Source organism: Rhyacophila brunnea, unplaced genomic scaffold (genome assembly GCF_057557595.1).
Source record: "Rhyacophila brunnea isolate RB1 unplaced genomic scaffold, BYU_Rbru_1.0 scaffold_4, whole genome shotgun sequence".
NCBI lineage: Eukaryota > Metazoa > Arthropoda > Insecta > Trichoptera > Rhyacophilidae > Rhyacophila > Rhyacophila brunnea.
In genome coordinates this window covers 44,373,044-44,396,310 of record NW_028233068.1, presented here as the reverse complement: position 1 = coordinate 44,396,310, position 23,267 = coordinate 44,373,044, and the positions used below count along the sequence as shown (strand labels likewise).

The following is a 23,267-nucleotide window of genomic DNA, read 5'->3' as shown; positions in this document are numbered from 1 at the left end:
CTCAACGTTGGACGAGGTTGGACTATAATATTAATTAAAAATATATATATTTATACTAGGTGACTATTAATTTTGATTCTTTTTTTTTTATTTATCAGTCACTTAGTATTCATTCTACAACATAATATAAAAGATATCATGTCCCTTTCTCACCTTATATATTTTGATCTTTTTAATCAACCTACCTTCCTATCTCATATTGATAATAATTATAATACTATATACAGTCGAGCTTGGTCATTACGATCATGGATATAGCGAGATCTCAGATGTAATGAGAAATATTCGTTGACATTTTAGTTTATGATTTTCTCCAAACATTTATTCACTGTTATAATGAGCAACTTATCGGATATAACGAGCTAAATATCGTCAAATTTTTTTTTAAAACTTTTATATGTGTCGATCGTTTAAAAACATTTTGACCCTAAGCAATAAAATCCGGCCGGACAGGATGCCGCCGGGTTCGGATTATGTTTATGGGCATTTTCGCCAAAGTGTGTACATTTTTGAAATTTGGGTAATATTATTTTTTCACTCAAATTAACCATTTTTATATAGCTAGCAGTTTCCTTGTTCTATTGCTGAATTAGTGACAGCAATTTTTCAGCAAAATATTGATTAATACAATATTTATATCATTTTTATTATGAAATTAGGCATAATAAGTTTCCGTTCCGTGATCACGAAACCAAGCTTATAAAACATGAATGAGACACTTTTTATCACTTAAAAGAGCTCTATTAGATTAAAAAAAACCATAGACTTAAAAATAAAACTACAAATAGTCAAAAAATATTATTGAATTTTAATTCTTGGGCACATTTCATTCCACTCCGTTACCCTATGTCTATAATGGCAGAGCATTTTTCCTTTAGTATTTGAAAAAACCAATCAGTGTTCGTTCTGCTATTTTTTTAAAGACAGTAATCACTTTTACTAAATTTTATTGGAAAAATACATAAGTTTCGTTATTTAATAATCAAATGAAAAATAGTTAACGTTCAACTTTTTTGGGGACATTTTCGGAATGGAACGAAATGGTAACGGAATGTAATTTGTAAAGCTAAAGTTACATGTTACCATAAAAACAAATATTTGTTTTATGAAATTTATTTGAATTTTTTGATAGTCAGATATATATTATTCAATGTGCGTCACAATAACAAAACAAATCAAACTTAATTACTAAAATAGACATATTTTATAGTAAATTTCACAATACTAGTAAAATAAGGTAGGTAATAATTTTGACACACTATACATTACCATAACTTTTATTTGGCATTTATATTATTTGTAACTCAGATCAAAAATATTTTAAGGCAAATTAACAATATATGAATAAAATTAAATCAGCAAGGGATTCGGACGCGAGTTCCTAGTGTGGCACGGAGTATCTTTTACGAAAATAATTACAGTCGAACTCGGTTATTACGATCTCGGACATAGCGAGATCTCGGATGTAATAAGGAAATATTTGTCGACATTTGGTTTATAATTTTCGCCATACATTTAATTTATTCACTGTTATAACGAGCAACTTATCGGATATACCGAGCTAAAATACTGTTAATGTGTCGATCGTTTAAAAACATTTCGACCCTAAGCAATAAAATCCGATTGGACAGGATGCCGCCGGGGTCGGATTACGTTTATGATACTAGTAAAGTGTCTAAGTACCTACCTTATTGGTGTTTCACCGACAATAATACAAAAGTATCCACGCATATGGTTGAAAAATCCAAGGTTTTTGAAGTCTGTAGGTACCTACCAGCGTTCATTACGATAAACAACTTCTTTTGTAGTTTATGAATGCCATGCTTGTTTCGGGGATTTTTACGATGGTCTCCAAATTTTTTTATTTTAGACTTTTTGTGTAATGTGACATGCTCATTTAAAAATACCTATTCTCTGATATAACGAGTAACGCTTATAACAAGCAAATTCAGTCGGTCCCATCTTCCTCGTAATAACCAAGTTCGACTGTAGAATTATATAAACTAAAATATAATATTTCAGTAGGTACTCATATGTTTTGGATAAAGCTTACTTACTATGTAAGCGAAATAATAATATGTGTCCTATTAAATAATTTTTATATGAGGTGAATACATAAATCTTATAAAATAATCATGAATTACCACCATTTAAATTATGAACACTGAATATTTACTAAAAACAAAAGCAACTTCAACTTGCATAAATTATTTTAATGTCTCTAATTCTCTATATTATTGGAAAAATTCTTTAGTTGTCGTTCCCGGGACGAAGCCTACAAAATATTTTGAGATCGGCTGGGATCTGAGGAAATTTGGATTCCCCAGCGAATTCAGATTATCAGCAGTAGCCGAATATCACCATCAACTTCCAATGTACTCATTTACCACCCATGTGACACATGATGGTCATTATTATGAAATAGAACAAGTCATGAAGACAGTTGAAGGCAGTGAGTAATATTTTTTTAAATTATAAACTTACTTATACAGTACCTATGATAATTTGTATCGGTGTGGAAGTTTTTGTCATCCAATAATACATCAATCCCTCAACATGAAGCATTGTGCGGTGACCTCTTTAAGCTGTCCGCTGACACAAATACTAAATTTTGCGTTCGACTTCGCTGCACACCTCTCGACCCATTTGCCAGAGGATGTTTAGGAACCAGCTGACGTGGGGCGCCAGCAAAGGGAAAAGAGGGGGGGAAAAAACCGTAACGACTTATTGGTAGCCATTTGATTGTACAGTACATTGGTGCATTGCGTAAAGTGCTGACCCTTCATCCGGGAGTTTCAGGTTGGATTCCTGGATAGGTCACAATATATTTATGTGATTTTCTCAAAGCCGGGTATTTGTGATTGTTTCTCTTCTACAATTACTAAATACACTTGGACCTCTTGGCCTGTTGTAGTGTTATAAAGAATAAATATACACTGAACTCCCTTTTTCACGATTTCGAAATAACACGGTGCAAAGCCATCAACTCTGAATGCATGTTGGAGACCAAATTGGCAAGAATGTGTTTCACACACATAGTGAATAATTTTTGTTACCTTTGATTTTTTTAAAGTATTTTAGTATATACTTTTTTACAACGTTGTTTTTAACACGGTATCGCGTGGAACGTATTTACCATGTAAATGGACTTCAGTGTACTATATTCATGGCCCCCACATCCTGTAGCGGGCCCTCAGGCAAGATATCTTTGACGGGCCCTCTACCTATCGCTAAAGGTAAAGGCAGTGTGACGCTCTACAGTAGCGTTTTCCAAAAAATTGTGTACGCGGTAAAATTAATGTGTTTTAGTGTTTTTTGTGGTAAGTATTTGAATTCATCTATTTGAATTATGGAGTTGTCGAGTATCGATACACAATTAAAAATTGTATCGTGCAACCACATAGTTTCAAACAATAATAATATCGAAGTAAATAGCACTTTTTTTTATTATTCAAGAGAATTTATAATGCGTGTTTAAATCACTTATCTGGTCGATTCGCGACGCCGGGCCCTTCCTGAGCCCGGGCCCCTAGACTAGAGCCCTGCCAGCCCCCCATTTGTGGGGGCCATGACTATATTATATATTTACATAAAAAAAAAAATAGCCAGAGAAGGGTGGTTACAAGATATACAAATACATGTTTGGTACACTACAGATTCGTTTTTCGTCTATTCATTATTATTATACCTATTTATGTAATGAGTAAATAAAAGTTAAGTACCCATCTATGACGATGGATTTATAGCCATTTTACATCTATAATGTATCGTGATCTTGATTAAATTAACTTATTCAAAAGCCACAATCGTACTTATCAATTTAATGACCAAAGATTTCTTAAAAACGGTTTATTTTTTGATTTCTTAGTCTCCATATAAGGTTACTTTTTCGAAAACTTGTTATTTAATTTTATATTTTAAGCGTTGATTCATTTTTTGTAGGGTTTGAGACATTATCCAAAATAACAATACCCACTCGTGAGATCCATTTGACAACATCAAATTCATACTTCTCCAAGGGACATCACTTCCTACACAAACCCATCTACAGCGAAGTCATTTTTTATTTGAACAAAAATGAAACCAAATCGAAGACTCATTTCAAAACTAATTTAGATTTCTCAAACTACAATCATGAACTAATCAATTATGATGTAGAATTATTTTTTGTGTATCCCGGCATGACAAAGGTAAGAAATAAATGAATACAATATTATATTAATTATACCTACAAGATGCTCATCATAAAATATGTGTTTTAAAATTACGTGTATTTTATCAAATATAATTATCTGATTTTTAATAACATAATAAATTATCAACAAAAAAAAATACCCGCCCACAACAACACAAAAAAATCTTGTACATACTTGACGCCTTAAGACAAATACATTTATGGTTATGGTTGTATTAAAAATTGTAAATTCGGATAACAAACATTAACAGAATAATCATAATGTTAAGTTAAGTGTTTAGTACAGCCATGATTAAAGATTTTATAATAGCTTGAATAGGTTGAATTTATTTGCAAATATTTAGTGAATTTCCTTGAATTCAAACATGCATGCATTACAGCATAATGCAACGTTAATAATTATTATTAATATGTATTTATAGTATGTGTAGATTTATTTTATAATTTTTTGTCATTATATTATCAACAGGAATGGCAAGTCTTAGCAGATTGCAAATATGATAAGAGTACTCACCAAGGTACTCTGAACGCCACCTTTGATGTCTTTAATGAGAAGGATCAAAGGGTTGCCTTGATTGGATCTTTTGGCCCTAAGAGTATAGGTGACTACTTCATTGATTATGAAGCTGTCCTTGAAACCGATGGAAAGGTTAGTTCAATGTTTTTTTGCTAACATTTAAAAACAACTAGTAGAAAATTATTATCATTTAGCATTAAAAAAATATTTTGGTTATTTACGAAATAAAAATAATAATGAAAAAATATTTCGTAAATGACCAAAATAAATCATCATCATTTATGGCACTACAACCCTCGGCAGATCTTCGCCTCCTTCAAAAACTTTCTCCATCTAAGACGATCCAGCTCCGATACTCTCCAGAACTGTTTTGACTGAGAATTCTTAAATCTCCCGTGGCACAGTCCAGCCATCTCAGTTGAGCCCGTCCGGGTCTTGTCTTGTCTTCTGGGATCTCACACATAGCTCGCCTTGCTGGCATCTTCTCCGGCATTCTATGCAAGTGGCCGATTCAACGCAGTATGTGCATTTTCATTTGCCAGGTGATCTTTTCGCTCCCATAAAGTGTGTACAGCTCCTCATTATACCTTGACGTCCAAATGCCATCTTCCTGAACAATTTCATGATGATACTATTTTTGTTTTATTGTTTTGTGTAGGGACTCGATATTAAATACCACGGAACTGGAGACCTCAAAGTTGGCACAAAAGAGGGAATAAAACTGGAACTTCATTCACTATTAGGAGTCGGAAAAGAGAACATGGACTACAAATTCCTCTATACAGTTAATCAAGGAGAACAGCAACTTCTCGTAAGTAATTATGATGCCATAATTAAATTTTTTTAACTTTTTAGATTCAATAAGTAACATAATAATATACATAGTGTAACTCCGAAGAAGGTGGATGATGAAGATTTTCAGGATTTGGTATTCCAAAGTCTTCATTTCGTTGTTGGTGCGTAGTGAGAGGCATGGGTTAATCGACATTGTATTATGGGACAGTATCAGCGGCGGCTGGTCTAACATCATACATGTGCACTGCTCTGCTTGGATTGCTATGAAACATCGTTGAACATCATAAATCATAATATTTTCTTCATATATAATATTGTCACTCACTTATTGTAATGCAAATCATAAACTGATGTGCTCATGTTGCCTATAGGCGATAATACGGGCACTATGCACCGTATATGTCATTTCCACTCAAATCATTTGAGCCTAGGCCAATATATTTAGTTTACTTAAAATTAACCCAAAGCTTAGTATGAACCAAAGCCAATATAAAACAATCTAAACTGTGCTAATCGTTTTCGCCATGCATAAGTTCCCAGTAACCCGGTAAAATGACATCATATCGGTCTGAGTACAGAGCAATTATAGGTTCGAATTATGGTTTGTTATCATAGACTCCAATTTACTCTTCACGCTTAAAATTATTTTTAGTATCATATTTAGCAATCTCGTATGTAAAATGCCTGTAAAATTAAAAACAATAGAATTCATTATTTTTAAAATGGGTAAGAATTAATATAATACAATGTTGGTAAGATATTTTGATTTATGTGTACTCCAATTTAAATCAGTGAAGATAAAAATAATTTTGCTACCAACAGCATTTCTGGAAAATTAATATTTCATTATCCTGTGTATTGACGAAATGCGAAATGATGTTGGTTAATTATAATATAGAAAATTATTAATTCATGAATTCTAGGGTTAAGCTAATATGTAATGTTGTTACTATTTCACAAAGTGCAGTTTCATAATAATAGTAATCATTATTCATTCAGTATACAAATTGCTTAAGATAATTTACTTATATAAATTAAGATGGCTTCCATTAAAAGTATAAGGTATTTATCTACTATAAGAAATAAAAACGTTTCTTAAAACTAAATCAATAAAGATTTAAGTAACTCGCAACATGTTTTATTAAAAATATAAAATTTACAGATAATTTCACAAATGTCAATAACGTTTTGTCGAATCAAAAACAACGCCAAATTGATGTCATTTTTCAATAAGGTATGTTTCCAGCACACCCTCAAAAATTACAATCCAAAAAATCACCGGCCGCCACTGGACAGTATGATATATTAAAAACACAGAGCTTAGGGTTAAAAGTAGTCTGCGGACGCCTATTCAATACATATAATGATACAATTACTATTTATATTTATATATAATTACACTTTGATTAGTATAAGTATTTTAGATTACAGTAGTGTTCGATCATCTCGAAGGACGATGTTCGATTAGCGTTAGATATTTTTTTAGGTTACACGGGGGCGACATGTAACTTGAGGTTTCGGTTGTGATTTTCTAACTGATTTTATTTTCAAAAAGACTTGCATCACCTGAGGGGAAGTAAGATGCAGGGATGGGGAAAGGGGGAAGTTGACGATTATAAGATTTTGTCATATCTCGGCAAACTGTGAATTTGCTTTTCCATGTCTTCAAGGTCGAATATTCAGCAACCCGTTCAAGGTTCAGAGGTTCAAGTACCTAAACTTATTTTCAAAAGGATGAAATAATTCTTGCATTCAATGATATTTATTTTGAGATATTTGTTTGCGGGCAGGGTGGTAAATTTATGGTGTGGAATGTTGCTATTTTATACTATAGCTGATGTTTTGTAAAAAAAATATTTAGTTATTACTGATTTCTCGATGGGAAATTTCTGTATGGAAGGGTGATTTGGTATTACTGGGTATATTATCCCAACAATATAAACAAACTGTATTAAATGAACAATCATATTTAGATAAAAAATCTCACAAAATCGCAAATAACAGTGTTTACCTAAGTACCTAATCAATCAAAGCAAGAGAACAGCAGCTACCCGAAAAGTTTCTGAAATCACTATCAAGTGTTGCAACACAAATAATTAAAATCGTGTAACACATACATAATCTTTTGAATTTCTAGGTAAAATATCCTGCTGGAAATTTGCTGCACTACAAAAACACATATGAAATGGAAGGCAATGCGATGCCAACAGGCGCCAACTGGAATACCAGTTTGACATTGTTCAATGATTTGATGTATCAAACCCGTGGAAATATTGATTGGCATGATGGTTTACACGCAACCTGGAAGGCAGGATGTGAGAGTAAGTAAACAATGATTTATGTACTTCATCTACAATTGAGCAGGGCCCACTAAAATATATTGAACATTTGTCAGGGCATATCGTCGCTGTATGATTGGTTTGTCGAATAGACCAAATATTCAGGAGACGAAAAACCAATTTCATAATCCTATATTTAAATACATGGAGATATTTAAATTGTTATTTTGCATATGAATGGTGTATTCATTACCATTACAAAGTAATTTACAGAAAAGAATGGTTCAAAAAAACATTCTGCATTAAAAGGTTGATTTTGACAAAAACGGATATGTGACAAACCAATCCTATAGCGACGATATGTATAACGATAATATGTCCATGGACTTGAATTTTGCGGCTTGAAAAAGGCATGGGGGGAATGGTAAAATTATCGAAGATGCTATGAAAAAATATTTATTCCGACAGGAAACAACATTTTTTTTATTATCTCTACTTATGTTTAAATACAGGTGGCCCTCGACTGACGTTCTACTTTCTTCCAATTCGCTATTTCGTACATTTCTTAAAATTTAGATTTTTGTTGATAATGCAAAAACTATGCGCTTCAATGCAGTCGCAAATGAATAAGACACATCATGGTATAGAACTTTTTATCAAGAAAAGAAAAAAACGGTGGTATTGAACACCTGATTGCTAATATGCCTCTATAACTTTAAATAAATATTTTAAAGTGCATTTTTTGATGTGTTTTTTTTACATTGTTCTACTTTCATACATTCAACACACATTTTCAGAAATCAATTACGTACGAAAGTCGACGGTCACCTCTGTACCTGCACAATCTGTATAATGCTCAGTTTCGGCATAAAAGTGGTGACTTATCTTAGAATTCTATTTGGCATAGTAGAAGTGGCAGTCGATTTGGCAGTGGATCCATTCGGTCAATAAAATATTTCAATCTGCCTTTCATCTTGATCATGCAAGCAAAGATACTTCAGAATAATTATTGATCAGAATTAGGAATAATCATTAATATTATGTTGAACGTCTGAAACTTACATGAATAGACAAACACAGATTAATTAAGGTTTCATAACATTTTACGAAAAGACAGTTACCATAATAATATTATATATTATTGTATTATATAATATTTATCATAATAATATTATAAAATTATTGAACTGAATTAAGAAAAATAAACATTTATTTTTCTCTTACAGAAACTGCAACTATGGTGAAATTGTCAGCAGCAATTATACCTGGAAAAAAAATGGAAGTTTCAGCTGACTATACCGCCACTGAACGCAACTTCCCACTTCTCACCATTGGATATGGCATTCCATCGACCAAATCTCTGATTTCAACCTGCAAAGCAAGTAAAGATGGCCTGAGAACCTTTTTGGTAGGTGATCGATCACGTTATTTTAATATGTGGATGTGAAAGAAGATATCGAATGTTATCAATAGATTTATGTTATAAATTATATATATATATATACAATGACATATTAAATGGACAACTCACTTCATACCGGCGCGCACGAGAAATTGTGCATGAAAGTCATTCACAGATGTATAGGTAGATGTCACGTGACCATATGACGTATCCATTTCCATTATGCGATACAAGCTTCGAGAATTTATAGTAATATAACCTTTATTGTAATGGCGTGTTAGTGTCATGACTCATTGCGTTAGAAACAGATTCTCGGTTACTTACGACTTTTCGGAGATTAGATGCAAGTGAGCCAGCGCATCACAGGCGACTGTCCAATGGTTTCTGTCATTCAATTGCATTGAATAAACATTATCTTAAAATGGCATTTTATAAATAATAAATAATACTAACACATGAAAAGTGATATCCCATCTTTCTTGGAGTGTTAAGTAGATTTTTTTTACAATTTTTAACTAGGCACATTGGCATTTTGTAACACAATAATAACGGTGGAGTCGAAACCTGACAGTCAGAAATTTTGTATGGGCAGACCCAGCGGTGTCGCCAGACCGCTTGCAAGCAGAATGTTCATTTGAGCGTAGGACACCGATATTAAAATATGAATTTCGCCATCCGGCAGACCCGACACAAAGTGAGTGTCATTTTATTTTCTAGATGCTTCGTCCATATTAATGTCATTGTATATATATTATTGGTAAATTTTAAATTATTTTTTTTTAGCACAGATCTGTAAACTACAAATAATTATAAAAATAAATATAGGTATCAAGACGTGTTTAAATAATTGTTGCCAGCTTTAAATTATTATGCTATACTCGTTTTGATTTAGGACGACAATTAGCTGGAATAAACATGATGTTCCGCAATGATCAATAAGAATTTAGTACAATAATATCAGCATTGGTTAGTATGATGGAACATTCAACTAGTGTCAGTTGTATTTTAATTATATCAGCTTTTATTTTTAGTATTTTATTTAATCATAAATTTCAATTGAGACTATGTAATACTGATTTCTAGACGTTACATACATCAAACCTATGCAGATATAATAGTACATACACCAAAAAGGATAAAAGGACAAAAACTCCCTGTATAAAAAATATTAGGTTTAGATATAATTTTAAATATTAATATTGAACTAGGTACCAACATTTTTTTGTTGCATGCAATTATTTTAAAACTTCTATTTTGTTAATTTTTTTTTTTGAATCCACTGTTTGTTATAAAGGTTTTATTTGCATATGGGGAGGGGGGATTAATATCAAGGGGTTTATGTAAGAACGATTTTTACATGGGACGTAACAAACGTAACATTTTTATTCGGGGGGTTCCTAGGGTTCCTAGAAACAAACCTAAAGACATTTATAGCATGTCCGATTTAGTTAACTGACTTCTTACAGTGGATTGACTATAGTTATATTTTATGAATTTTTATTTCATAAAATTTAAATAGATTTGAATTTTAATATTACGCAAATCGATGAGTAAAAAATGACAGATTTGGTGTTTGCAACAGAAATTTAAGTGTTATATATTTCAAAGCATGTTTATGTAAATAATAATGCATCAAGTTATCAATGTATCCCTCTCATACAAGGCTATTGTAATATAATAATAATTATTATATATATATTATAAAAATGTAAAGTAATTATTTCAGGATGGATTGGCTATAAATTGGAAAACTTTAGCTACCAAGCAGTATGAGTTTAAGGAGAAAAATTATGAAATGGAAGAGAAATTCGATTCTGCTTTGGAGAACATGCTCTTAGCTGCTAAACTCAATTTAGATTCAACCTATTACCATGACCAGACGGTTGCCATCCTCAATGAATTCAAAGCTGACAGCTTACTCAAGATATTCGAGAAGCCATTGTACGTAGATATGTTTTTAATTGCTCTACAATCCGGTGTGGACAGTGACGTCCCTAGACAAAATGCCGCCCCATGGCAGCGCCAAAATGTCGCCCCATTTTTCATACAGTATTTTGTATTACCATGGACGATGAAGGGCAACAGAAGTAAACTAGACATCGCAATCTCGAAAAAAAAATACATTAAACCTTTAAACCGTTAAACCTTTTATCTTAATTAATACATTTTGTTTCCAACTAGTGAGCTGATTATTTTAATGGAAAGATATTTTCGTTATTATTAAGTTTAGATAGCTATTTCTGTATATTATACGTAATGCTTCTCCTCGATTTGCCGCCCTTCGAGTACTGCCATCCTTAACCGACGCTCAATCTGCCACGGGACTTTACTGGGTGTGGATCTCGGTGGAGTTTCGAAACATTTGGATTTTGGTCACTCGGTCAACTTATTAGGTCCATGCCTTGGATTCAAACACACATTGAAAAACAAAGTTTGAATTTTGCACAGACCTGAGATTGGAACCCGAGACCCTTCACTAACCGAACGGATATGTTACCTTCATTTTGGCCATTGCGGGTAGAGTTGGGTTACGGGAATTTCCCGACGAGAATTCTCGAGAAATTTTTCTAGATTCTCTTTCCCGAATCCCGAGAATTGAAATTTTTAACATTTCGGGAAATCCCGGATCTCGAGAATCTTTTCTCGGGTTTCGGGATTTCTTTATTATCAAATATTAATTTGAAAAAACGATTTTTCTGTATGAAAAAAGTGGACAGAAACAAAACGTTCAAAAACTGATCGGGTCTACTCTACTTTTGAGTCTACTCAAAATGAGCGCAATTTTTCAACATCAGGGAATTTTGTGTCAAACGCAGCCATTGACAGTCTTTTTTGAAATTCTATTTTAATAAGTAGGTAATGTTTTGAATTATTTTTATTTTTCTACTTCTATTTTGTTCGCCTTACTTAAATAAAAAAAAAACATTTTTGGAATTCGTCTTTTTTTACACTGATTTAGGATTTTTAAAGGTTTTTTTTATTTTTGCGATATCTCAAGAATTCTCGAGAATTATTTTCTGGAAATCCCGAATCTCGAGAATTAAAAATTTCATCATTTCGGGAAATCCCGAATCTCGAGATTGAGATTTTCTCGGGAAATACCCAACTCTAATTGCGGGCGCATGCATATGTAGATATTATAAGTCTCATTAACATACTTTCCATGATTTTTACTTAACATCCTCCGTGTCACTAAAGACGTTGTGCATGCGTATAAAAAGTAAATATTTTTAAAGAAATAATACGTAATTATAAATGTAAAAAATTATTTAATGTGAGATTTCTACATTCATGGAAAACAATATTAAACAAACAATGTTATTTCCAGATCCACACTATTCAGTGTAAATCAATTTATGATTTAATTCGTAAGTTATGAAATCATAATGTCGGAAATTAGCAACATCTTCAAATTATGTAATCTTTGTAATTATTATTAGCCACTTATTCATATTCAGTTTGTTCTGAAATTTAAAAAATGATGCTGAATAAGCTACACTGGCACGCGTCACGTGTTACTTTCTGTTTCTACAGGTATATTATAACAATGATCACTGACTAACACAACTCAAATCCAGCCAACAGGCAGTATACTCCGATAATATAATATTATAATATGATGTATATTATTATTTTATACCTATTTTGTAGTTTTTATTCTTAAAATCTCAATGGAGACAAAATCACAATTCGGTGGATATAACAACATATTTTTTTTTCTAGTGAACTGTCCATGACAATATGGTTTACATTTATGGAAGCAGTGTCAGATATTTTATCTAAGACATCTGAAATGTATGACGCCATAAATAAATTCTGGTTCAGCGACAAAGATGCTCAACGGTCATCGCTAGTCAAAGGTTTTGATACTCTCATAGAAGTGGCATCCAAATTGTTCGATCCACTGGTGGACATGACCGTTCAATTTGTTTCAATCGCCGACACTTTTATCGAGAAATATGCTCCCCTTTGGAATCATATCTTCACCTTTGTCAATGGTAAGTTTCTTCTGTATACTTTAATAGGTCCAAATAAAATAATGATGCTAAAGATATTTTTATATTTAAAAAGTTACTAACCCCAAAAATTATATTGACTGCAAGTCATTCAACATTGGGAATTAATTAAGCTTTGTCCACATGGCGTGTGTCTCGCCGCGATTCGCCACGAGTGATATACCTGGATAGCGCGCGAGTCAAAATGCGCCATGTGGACAAGGCCTTAAAATTTATAGTTTCATGGTTTGCATTTGTCAAAAACTATAAGCATTTCAATATAACTTCAGTCAATCATCGCCAATTATTTTTTAGTTATTTTTTGATGGAATGACAAGTTATTAGAAATAATGAAATACTTTTTAAATGCTTATAGTAGATAGTCAGCGTCAATTATTGTACATGAATAGGCAGCCAAATACATTAAACTGTCATTATTTTAAATATTTAGGCGACGATCACATGTTCCTAAAACAACGAACGAATAATGAAACTCAATACAGTTTTTTGTAACCATTGTCACTTAATAATTGTTCTATGGTTACCATTTCAAGAACACAAAAATATTGTGGAGTTGTCATTGGCCCTCGTGGTCCAGTGTGTAAGGCACTGGCTTCTCATCCGGGTTTTCTCAAAGTGTGGTTATATATATAATTGTTTCACGTGTACTACTGCAATACTGTTTCAGTACACTACTGTCATTGCCTCATCGCCTGTTGAAGTGTTCAAAATAGAATATTATAAGATTAAGTGTTTCATATGACTCCATCGAGTTATAGTTCAAACTCTCGAGATAAAATAATATGTGGCGTACAATAAAAATAACTTATTTCTTTTATAGATGTGTATACAACCTTTGATAATTTGGTCAATAAGCTGACAGATGATGTACCAAAGGTTTACGATGGAATAAAGTCGGCAGTGAAGGATTCTTTCCCTGTCAGAGTGATGGAAGGACGTGTGAGTACCTGGCAAACTTTCATTTTACGTATTAAAATTATTTCATATAAATGTAGACATAATACTCCCAACTTTGGTATTATATCCAGCATAGTATATGATCTACATCTACACTGGATCTTTCGGAGAAGATGCGAAGCTCATAGCAATTGGTATTTTTGAGGCCCCCTTTCAAATTTCAAAAGATGAGGAAGAAAATATAAGATGCCAGTTTTTTTTCATATTTATTACAATAATCCACTGTATTATCATTTGTCCCCGTCATACCCGTTGTCGCATAAATCGTTTTTCCGCACGGATCGTTCATTTTTGAAAGTCCCACCAAACACCCATAAGAACAATGTTAAATAATCCCGCATTAACCGTTCCCAGATTTATCGTTTTCCTCGATCTATCGTCTAAATATTATGGTCCCGTCAAAAATAATTATCCCGATTGACCGTATTTGTTCAATATTGTTCATTTCGCTTTCTTAGAATTGTTTATAATACATACTATTACAGACCTTTCTGTCGCGTCGCTTTGTTTGTACAGTTGGTCGACATTCAAGCTTGCCTCGCATATCACGAAGTCGCAACTAAAATGAAGAAAACTAGAACTCTAGCTGAGAAACTGAAAATAATTCAAGCCATCGATAAAATCCAGGTTTTAAAACGAGTTTAAAAAAAAAATTATATATCCCGCATTTATCGTTTTTTTTTCCAAGGGTCATTTGAAAATCGTAGAATCGGGGTTTCACTGTAATGCAATCATCATAGTTACTTTCATCAGTGAGTATATTTGATTGGATGACCAAGCAAAAATGACTAACTCCTAACTCCACCCACTCTGGAAGAAAATCGATTTTTTGTGTTTATAAAAAAGTTTAAAATCTTAATTTTATGACCTAAATATAAATAAATAAATTAAACTTTAAAATCAATATAGTTAACAAATAGGTAGCTACTGATCTCTAAATGTAAATTTTTAAATAAATCGTTTTATTTTTTGAAATTGTGGATAAGTATAAATAAGTTATTTATTTTGATGGATTTATTCAAAATAAAAAAAACTTAAAAAAAAAAAAACCATCCTCGGTCGCTTTTTTATCACTGTCTATATTTCTGTATTTATTTGATGTGTTATTGGATTAGTATCTATACCACCATTAGGTACTACCCTCTGGTATAATGGTGCTGTTACATAATCTCATAAGATTTCCATATTGTATTTCTTAACTTCTTAAGAATTCATTGTATACAATATACATTATTTACAATAAGCGATGGCTGAGGTCCCGTCCTCCCAAAAATATTTTTAACAGGAAAAGATTCATTCTCATGATTGTACTTATAATTAATAATGTGAGGATTTTCTTTTTCCAATTTAAAAACCCCATTTTCATCCAGTTCATTCAACCGCCTTCTTCATTAACACAATGCTTACGGGCCCTTTTAATTAATTTTGTAATTAACGTGTTAATTTGCATTTGAAAAGTAATTAGCAAAAACACAATTTTGTGCGGCCCGTAAGCTATGGGTTAATATACTTATTTCTGATGAGCTTTTGAGGAAATTTTTGGAGATCCCAGAAATATGCAAACGTCAATTCTTGAACTACGAATCGTTCATTCCTTTTTCTCACGTTTGGAATGAGCCAACTGAAAAATGTTAATCTAGTCCTGCATGGTGAAAACGGACATATTTTTTTTTTTTTGCATCTGTAGCACTGTGTATGCTATCACATTCTATCAGTGTGCGCCCGGATTCGAGAAACTTTTGTTCGATGGATTGAATATTATTATTATTTTGTTCAAATGAATACATCTCACTCCCGTAACTGTCAAAATTCAAAAACTGACTACTGTCCGGTTATGGATTCATGATTATCGCACCGAATTTCAGAATTTTAAACAAACAAAAATCATTACCTCACTAGTGACTTTTGCTTGTTAAAGATGTATCTGAATAGGAAGGAGTTAATGATAAAATAAAATCACAGATATTTTAAAGATGGTAATAAGTGAAGTTAGTGACTTGTGCCAGTTAAGAGGCTTTACTTTATCTATTATAATCTCAATTTAGGGCTAGAATAATTATTCATATTTATGTAGGTACCGAGAGATAATGTGATTTATATAGATACCGACCTATTGAGATTTCTTATAATCTTTTTGTCCATTCTAGTTTCAAAATATAACTTTTTGGTTTGGTTTGGTTTTACATTTACCTAATTACTCATTTATGTGTCATATTTTTATACAGATCAAGTTCTTCACAAACGAAAATCTAGAGAAATATTTCAAATATGTTGAAGAGATGTATGAGAATATTCTGCCTGAAAATGAATGGAATCAATTCAAGAAAAAGGTCTTATATTTCAATGATTTGGTAAGTTAATGATATAATATTTACCTAATTATATATGCATTAATTAATCATACTTATCACTTTAAATAGGCATTATAGTATCTACCTTCCCCTTACTTCGAGTGCTTCAGTGAATATTAAAAGTCATTAGTTAAAATTTGTCGCAATTAATTATGACTCCTTTAGCATAGTGGTATATGTGTGTTGGCGCGATACCCGAGAGATGCAGGTGCGATTGATGCGGGGTGCGGTGTCTTACTTTTTTCAAAAAGATTGTTTGAAAATATCATACATCATTAAATAGTTCAATATTATCATGTCCTTAAAAAAAGTTTAGAACTGAATTCACAATGTGTATTGGACAATTGAAAATTTATCACATATTGTATTTGAACAGGATTCTCACAGAAATGAGAAGGGATTCAAGGAAGTAAAGTACACAGACGTTGTCCGCTCAGCTAACAAAGTTGTTGTCGCAGCAGTCAAGCATATTTTGGGCCAATACGGTCTTAGTTTCAATTTGCATTTTGATGATTTCAGCAAAATCGTAAGTTTTATTAATAAATTTTTTCACAAAATGGATTATATATTACGATTTCATTACAGTGTTACCCCTATTTTACGTTTTTGAAGGGACAGATAATTTTTTTTTATTAAAAAAATCATTCAAATTGGTTTGGTGCATATCTCTGGCATGTATATATTATTTAATATTATAAATTGCTTTAAATGTTTCGTCTTGTACCTACGTAATCAATGTGTCTCCTTTTGTTGTGTTCAACGCAAAACAACAAAAGTACTTACGACAGTGGCAATGTATGTAGAAACACACATGAACCTGACATATTGTGGTCTGACAGAGTGTGTTTATAATCATTGTCTTTAAATGAAGGAGCACGCCAGCAGTCAAGCCAAAACTGACAGTTATAAAAAATACTGTGTGCCCACCATTGCTAATGATAAAAAATATTGCCCACTAGATGGTGACGTTATAGAAATTTGGCTTTATGCGCTGCAGTCGTGTCTATAAAAAAGGAATGTGAATATGCGCGAATATTTCATTGTTTACTCAGGCGATGCAAAATAGTACAAGACATGAATTTAAAAATCAACAGGATGTTTCAGTCAAATTGATCCCAAACACAATAAGTACATCCCATGATTAAAATAAAATAAAAAATGATAACTTGCGTTTTCAGATGTCCCCAGATATAAAAATTAATAAAAAATCGTTCATAAAACGACAGAAGCATAAAACCATTGATGACGTTTTTGAAAATGATGTACAAATGGAAACACCAAATAACATGATTCTACCTAACAAATGTAAGTAAATATACACATAACAACACATAATATTCTCAAACATAATATCCATTAAGCGAACTTTATTTCAAAGAAAATCGATAATATGTCAATATATTTTGAAGTCCATCTGAAAATTTGTAACAATGATCTAACCCAGGGATGGCAAACCTATGGCACGCGAAATGATTGGGCACAAGGGTACCACATACCTTCGGCGCAGCATTGCTTATAATGCTGGTGTGAGGCTGGCTTTTTTTTGGCCAGTGCAACTCTCATGTCATTTGTCGCGTATAATCTATTTCGAGATTTTGTCTTGATAGTAAGTAGTGTAGAAAAAGTCATTTTACACTCATAGGTAGAGTTGGGTATTTCCCGAGAAAATCTCAATCTCGAGATTCGGGATTTCCTTGAAAGAATTCTCGGGATATCGGGAAAATTGAAAAAATCCAGTAAAAATCCTAAAATCAGCGTAAAAAAGACAAATTCCAAAAAAATATGTTTTTTTTTATTCAAGTAAGAAGACAAACAAATGGAAGTAGGAAAACAAAAATAATTATTTATTACTGTCAATGGCTGTGTCTGATAATCGATTTTGAGTTTGTCGCATGTTGTGCAATTCTTGCGTTTGGTTTTGAGCATTGTTGGACATATTTTATTTTATTACAACGTTTTTCTTAGCTGGTATTCTTATTTGTCCGGTACAAATCTTGCAATCGATTTTTAACTAACTTGCCGGCTAGCTAGACATTTGAAACTTTTAGAATATATCAGAACACGATGCCAATGCATTTTTTAATACTTTTAGCCATCTTTAAGTAGAATTGTTTTCATTTTCAGTTAATTCTGTTTTGTATGAAAAGCAATCTGATAAAACTCGACACAATCACAGATAATATCATTTTTAAATCGTCGCTTAATACTTTCTATATAATCGATATTTCACAAATCAGAATGATTATTCCACAAAACTATTCAAATCTGAAATCGCCATATTGGCGTACTATGGGTTTTAACAAGAATTAAATGCATATTTCTTCACTAACTTCTACGAAAATATAATCTTAAACCACGTCACTGTTTTTATCTGTCAAACTAATAGACTATTGATTGTCATTTGTTTTCTTTCGCGAACCGCCTATAAAAAGTTCATTTGACATGTCAGAATTAAAATTTAAAATTTGCAGCAATAATCAAAAAAAGTTTACATTTCTATTAGCACCCATAAATAATCAATTTCAGTCAAGACATTTATTGTAAGATGAAGATAATTTTAATACTGCTATCAATAAATTGAATAATTTCAGACTTACGAGTAATATTATAAGAAACTACATCATATTAGACATATTACGTTCTTCTCAATATTATACTAAATATCACATACTATCCTGATTCAGTAATAATTGTATTATTTTTACATTTAAGTAGGTAAATGAAATTGATGTGACGTTTAATACATGTAATTAAAAATTAATGATGTTTATATATTTTATAATAATAATTGTATATAAAATTACAGTAACCTATCTTCTTCTTTTATATCATTAGTAACTATTAATCTAATCTAATATATAAAAATTAATATTTGTGTGTTTGTGTGTTTGTTTGTTCGTATTTAATGCGCAGCCATACCGTTCATCCGATTGCAATAAAACTTTGTCAACTTATTGCTTGCACTTGCGCGAAGAGTATAGGCTATACTAATATATAAAAATGAATGTCTGTCTGTCTGTCTGTCTGTCTGTCCCGTATGCGTTCCTATACCATTCATCCGATTGCGATGAAATTTTGGTAAGTGGTTGCATGCACACCCATGAAGGTTTCTGAATTAGAAAAATCATCATCTTCTTCTTCTTCTTCTTCATTCTATTTTCTTTTATTCGTATGGTTCCTATACCATTCATCCGATTGCAATGAAATTTTGGTAAGTGGTTGTATGCACATCCATGAAGGTTTCTGAATTGAAAAAATCATCATCTTCTTCATCTTCTCCATTCTATCTTCTTTTATTCGTATGGTTCCTATTCCATTCATCCGATTGCAATGAAATTTTGGTAAGTGGTTGTATGCACACCCATGAAGGTTTCTGAATGAGAAAAATCATCATTTTCTTCTTCTTCTTTATTCTATCTTCTTTTATTCGTATGGTTCCTATACCAGTCATTTGATTGCGATGAAACCTTCGTCAGTTGTTGTGTTAACATCCGCAAAGGTTTCTGAAATAGTACAACCATCTTCTTCTTCTTCTTCATTCTATCTTCTTTTATTCGTATGGTCCTTATACCATTTATCCGATTGCGATGAAACCTTCGTCAGTTGTTGTGGTAACACCCACAAAGGTTTTTGAATTAGTACAACCATTTTCTTCTTCTTCTTCTTCTTCTATTCTATATTCTTCTATTCGTATGCGTTCCTATTCCATTCATCCGATTGCAATAATATTTTCGTCAGTAATTGTGCCAACACCCGCGAAGGTTTCTGAATTAGTACAACCATCTTCTTCTTCTATTCTATCTTCTTCTTCTATTCTATCTTCTTCTATTTCTATGCGTTCCTATACCATTCATCCGATTGCAATGAAATTTTGATCAAGTGTTGTGCTCACGCCGCAAAGGTTTCTGAATTGACACAACTATTTTCTTTTTCTTCTATTCTATCTTCTTCTATTTGTATGCGTTCTTATACCATTCATCCGATTGCGATGAAATTTTGACCAGTTGTTGTTAGCACGCCCGCGAAGGGTTCTGAATTAGTAGAACCATCTTCTTCTCCTTCTATTCGTATGCGTTCCTATACCATTCATCCGATTGCAATGAAAATTTGATCAAGTGCTGTGTTCACGCCGGCAAAGGTTTCTGAATTGATACAACCATTTTCTTCTTCTTTTTCTTCTATTCTATCTTCTTCTATTCGTATGCGTTCTTATACCATTCATCCAATTGCGATGAAATTGTGACCAGTTGTTGTGCGCAAGCCCGCGAAGGTTTCTGAATTAGTACAACCATCTTCATCTTCTTCTTCTATTCGTATGCGTTCCTATACCATTCATCCGATTGCAATGAAATTTTGGTGAGTTGTCGTGCGCACGCCTGCGAAGGTTTCTGAATTAGTACAACCATCATCTTCTTCTTCTATTCGAATGCGTACCTGCACCATTCATCCGATTGCAATGAAACTTTGCTGAGTTGTCGTGCGCATGCCCACGAAGATTTCTGAATTAGAAAATCATCTTCTTCTTCTATTCGTATGTGTTCCTATACCATTCATCCGATTGCAATGAAATTTTGATGCCCGCAAAGGTTTCTGAATTCGTACAATCATCTTTTTCTTCTTCTATTTGTATGCGTTCTTATACCATTCATCCGATTGCGATGAAATTTTGACCAGTTGTTGTGCGCACGCCCGCAAAGGTTTCTAAATTAGTATTATATAAAATACAACGTTTATTGTTTGTTTGTTCAATGCAATTTTGATTTTTTTTACTACATATTAATAACGTTAATAACATTTGCATATTTTGGATTCGATTTTAATTTAGTGGTCTTTTGTTTGACATTTACTCTTATTAGAATTATTTTCATATTGCCATATTGTATAACACAGATATTTTAATATCAAAAAAACAATTACCTCTTATTATTTTTTAAATATCTAAGATAAATATACCCACGAAGCGACCCTGTGCGAAGCCGGGTACTTCAGCTAGTACTCAATAAAAATTAAATTACAATAATGTTTATTTTAATAATGACATTATGCATGTGGTTTGCAATTTTATCTGTGATCAGTTCTAAGTGAAATATAATATACTTATAGTCAAATATAGTCAATTATGACCTTTTTACGACACAATTAGGTACAATAAGTAAGAACCTGCTACTTTTTCCATATTTTTACATGATAAAATATTTTTTTTTATTTCCCCACCCAGATAATTTGTTAAATAATAAATTTTGCATGTTGGAATTTATTCATTAGTATATTAAGTACTTACGAATTTTAAAATAAAATACCATTTTTACTCCTAAGCAAAACATATGGACACACCCTTCAGGGTGGTAATTACGAGTATCTTAAAAGACATTATGAGAAATAGTTTTTCCATTATTTCAATCTAATGGGATCTTCCCCCATTGAATAAATAAAGCGTTTTATAACGCAATAATCTGAATGTATGAAAAGTTAGACTATCCTGCAGTGGCGATGGGTGGATGTAGGGTGGATCCACCATAGATAGTACCGACTAAATTTTGTCAGTTATACATATTTGTTTACATTGAACTAAGACTACAATTTACAGATGGTGTTGGTTAGTTTTTAAAATTCAATTCAACCCTGGGAAAACCAAGCCATAATACGAATCTGTTTATAAAATATTTAAAATTATGCCATTAAATCAAACATCATTTTGGATATTTAATAGATAGAATAATATTTTTAACTACTATTGTTTGGCTTAGGCAGGGTTTAATGAATTATAAAAAACTAACCAACAACGTTAGTTCAACGAAAACAAATAAGTATGAATGAAAAAGTGCAATATATAAACATATTAGGTATATTCTATTAAAATGTCAGTGGTAGCAATCGGCGATTACCAACTGTTCTGCTAGGCCTATCAGTCTGAAGTGGTGTCAGACGATATTGTGAAGGCCAGACTCCAGAATAGACTATGCATATGACTCCAAATTTATATTGGCAGTGACGACTTGCAAATCGTAAAACTGACAAATCAGCGAAATGTCAAACTGTCTGAGGTGAATGAAAATCCATCCCGAAGGGAAAACTATGGCGCCGTCTATGCATACTTCATAATTATATTAATATCCAACACTGCCAAGCCGTCTGCAAGACCTAGCAAGACAGACTGGCGACCGCCAGCTGGCGCTGCTAGTTAATATTAATATATACATGCGTTACTATGGAAATTAATATGACATTTCAGTATTATTTCTATCACGTACAAATTTTTTTGATCGTTTATGCTAGTCAAGTCAAGTTTATATGATTCAACAGAAAATTTAAAAACATTGTATATAAAAAGTTCTTTTTATCTTGCAATTATTTCAAGTTGTTTTGCCATATCTCCTTCATAATATCTTCTTATAAGAAAAGACGTAATCGTATATCTATTTAAGAAACTAAAATCACACGATCGCACACTCACCAGTCGCCACACTCGAACTCAAATTTTGTTAATTTATATTAATTAAAAAAATCGTATTTCAATTAATATTTCATAAAAAAGAAATCCTGAAACCCGAGGAAAGATTCTCGAGATCCGGGATTTCCCGAAATGTTAAAAATTTCATTTCTCGAGATTCGGGACGGAAAATCTCGAAAATTTCTTGAGAATTCCGGTCGGGAAATTCCCAAAACCCAACTCTACTCATAAGTGGTTGCAAATGAAATCAGCACTATTAGAGTCATCTTTGTAACATCAGGATAGGAGTGTGACATTTAAATTC

The 23,267-nt window shown here is 32.2% G+C and overlaps 1 protein-coding gene across 2 annotated transcripts in view; it reads left to right on the top strand.

The window, feature by feature from the left end:
- The window catches only part of LOC147067418 (apolipophorins-like), a 98,536-nt gene that overhangs the window by 48,782 nt on the left and 26,487 nt on the right, over positions 1-23,267 (top strand). The window contains exons 38-49 of one of the 2 annotated variants that reach the window (XM_085953940.1): positions 2,255-2,452; positions 3,943-4,190; positions 4,665-4,844; positions 5,371-5,523; positions 7,645-7,828; positions 9,013-9,194; positions 10,915-11,129; positions 12,912-13,186; positions 14,025-14,143; positions 16,387-16,512; positions 16,889-17,038; positions 17,691-17,817. In XM_085953940.1, the coding sequence (XP_085810066.1) occupies positions 2,255-2,452; positions 3,943-4,190; positions 4,665-4,844; positions 5,371-5,523; positions 7,645-7,828; positions 9,013-9,194; positions 10,915-11,129; positions 12,912-13,186; positions 14,025-14,143; positions 16,387-16,512; positions 16,889-17,038; positions 17,691-17,817 (2,157 nt within the window). The remainder of the gene's footprint in view (positions 1-2,254; positions 2,453-3,942; positions 4,191-4,664; positions 4,845-5,370; positions 5,524-7,644; positions 7,829-9,012; positions 9,195-10,914; positions 11,130-12,911; positions 13,187-14,024; positions 14,144-16,386; positions 16,513-16,888; positions 17,039-17,690; positions 17,818-23,267) is intronic. The other variant, XM_085953941.1, reaches the window with a different exon arrangement.